This window comes from Cyprinodon variegatus, unplaced genomic scaffold (assembly GCF_000732505.1).
Source record: "Cyprinodon variegatus isolate N-32 unplaced genomic scaffold, C_variegatus-1.0 Scaffold257, whole genome shotgun sequence".
In the NCBI taxonomy this organism is placed as follows: Eukaryota; Metazoa; Chordata; class Actinopteri; order Cyprinodontiformes; family Cyprinodontidae; genus Cyprinodon; species Cyprinodon variegatus.
Window position 1 is genome coordinate 155,906 of NW_015150710.1, and position 2,219 is coordinate 158,124.

Consider the following 2,219-nt stretch of genomic DNA (forward strand, 5'->3'; position numbering starts at 1 on the left):
AAGACCATAGCAAGATGTAGGACGATGCATCGACTCGACTTCGACTTTTACTGTCAACTAGTCGCAACTCATAAATGCCGTAGTACTATGATTAAAAAAGTCAGGTATTCGGGCAATGACCAGTTTAAGGTACATTCACGTTGCACACAAATGTGTTGACTGGATCAGGTGATTTCCATGTTAACCTAATGTAAATGTGAGTTCAGTACTGACTAACACTAACACTCACCGATGAGTTGGACAAGTTTCCATTGACACAGAAGGTGCATATTGGGTGTTAAGAATGAAGTGGCACAGTGATAACGGCAGTGGATGCATGAATATATTCAAGCAGCATGCAAGTAGGTGTGGAGGAGGCAAAATTTCATCTGTCAGTTTGTGTCTCATTATACTATCAGGGTATCAATTTACACCTTTAAAATTTATTTGAAAAGGATGAATGATGAATAGTTTCTATTTCTTATAGATTATGACTTCCCTTTTAACATAATCGCATCTTATACAAGACATCATGTTGACAGCAATAGTCAGGGTCTTTCTGAAACAAACAAAAATCATCTAAAAACAACAAAACTTAGTATATTGCCTTTTGTTTAAATCATCTTTGATTCATTCCATTTTGCTGCGGCTGAAATATGCGTTAGAGCAAAAGAGTTTCCGTATGAGTCAATTTTGGACTTGAAGCCTCTGCAGGTCTGAACCGGGGCTCCTGGATCGACGTCCTTACATGGTAAAAGACGCGCCGTTCTCACTGGATCCATCCACTGAGCGGCGGATTGTGGACATGTAGGTGTTGGAGTTGACTGTTGAGAAGCGGCGTGGAGTGATGTACCGCTTACCCACACACCACAGGTCACGGAAGATCCTCCTGAAGTGGTTCCTGAACTTCACCCCAATGAAGGCGTACAGAACCGGGTTCAGGCAGCAGTGCAGGTAGGCAAAGGTCTCCAGCACAGATTTCGCCATTAGCAAAGAGTCCACCTCATTACAACTGCTTTCTTTGAACATGCTGACAGTGTCATAGATGAGGGCGAGGTTGTAAGGCAGGTGGCAGACAATAAACACCAGAACCACAACCAGCACCACTCGGACTGCTTTGTGTCGCTGGAAATTTTTGGCTTTCTGCAGAGTAACGATGACAGTGGTGTAGCAGAAGATCATGATGATCAGAGGCAGGAAGAAGCCAATGGCAAGCTGGGTGCCGGGAACAGCCACCTTCACCATCTTTGCTACCTTACTCTCCTCAAATTTCCACTCACAGACGTACTGTGGAGCTACTGAAGTGTTATCCTCTTTTATTCCACTGACCCATATGACGTCGTGGTGTGATGGCTCATACCAGTGGTAGAAATAGAAAGTGGGAACAGACACCAGTAAAGCAAAGACCCAGATCAGGGCACAGATAACATAGCCGTGCGTCAGCGAGCGTAGCCTGAAGCTGCGGCGAGCCTGGACGATGGCGATGTAGCGGTCCACGCTGATGCAGGCCAGCATCAGCATGCCGCTGTACAGGTTGACGCTGTAGGAACCACGCAGCAGCTTACAGGCCACCTGCCCCATCGGCCAATGGTACAGCTCATTGTAGACGATGAACGGTAGAGCCATCACGAACAGAAGGTCAGCGATGGCGACATTGAGCAGGAAGACATCGGTCATAGACCTGCTTCTCTTGTAGAGGGCATAGGTGAGGATGACCAGGCTGTTCCCCACAAAGCCCAGGATGCAGATGATGGAGTGAATGTAAGGACCAACCACACTGTTCACACTGTTGCTCGCATTGTAGTCACACGGTTGATCAAAGTCACCATTGTAGTATTCATCATAGTCGCCCGCGTCGTAGTAGACATAGCTGGAGAACTCCATCTTGTTTCACTGTCAAAGGAAAAGTTAAATATTAAATTAAGACAATAAAAGCAAATTCTAAACAAAATGCAAGAAGGTCATGAAAGACAGCAGGTGGTGATGTTGTCAACATTAGTAACTTGAGGTGTTTTTAAGTCCAGTCCATTTTTTCAGGCTCCTGATATAGATTTTTCTCTGTTAGTATCATTAATTTAAAAATCAATGTATATGTATAATAATAATGCAAAGAGTTTTATCTGGGAAATACTTTGTTCTTCTCAGGAACTTCAATAACTACGTATATGTTTGCAATGACTGTGTGACATAGAGGGGTGATTCAAAAGAGTCTTCCTGTTTTCAATATGATCTTGTGGTGT

General features: G+C 44.1%; 1 protein-coding gene across 1 annotated transcript in view; it reads right to left on the minus strand.

Annotated features, from left to right (window-relative positions):
• Nucleotides 1–6: 6 nt before the first annotated feature.
• LOC107089595 (C-C chemokine receptor type 6-like) overlaps nt 7–2,219 on the minus strand; it is a 14,830-nt gene continuing 12,617 nt past the window's right edge. Inside the window, exon 2 of the mRNA XM_015382478.1 lies at nt 7–1,872. Coding sequence (XP_015237964.1) covers nt 724–1,863 — 1,140 coding nt within the window. The 5' untranslated portion in view covers nt 1,864–1,872 and the 3' untranslated portion in view covers nt 7–723. The remainder of the gene's footprint in view (nt 1,873–2,219) is intronic.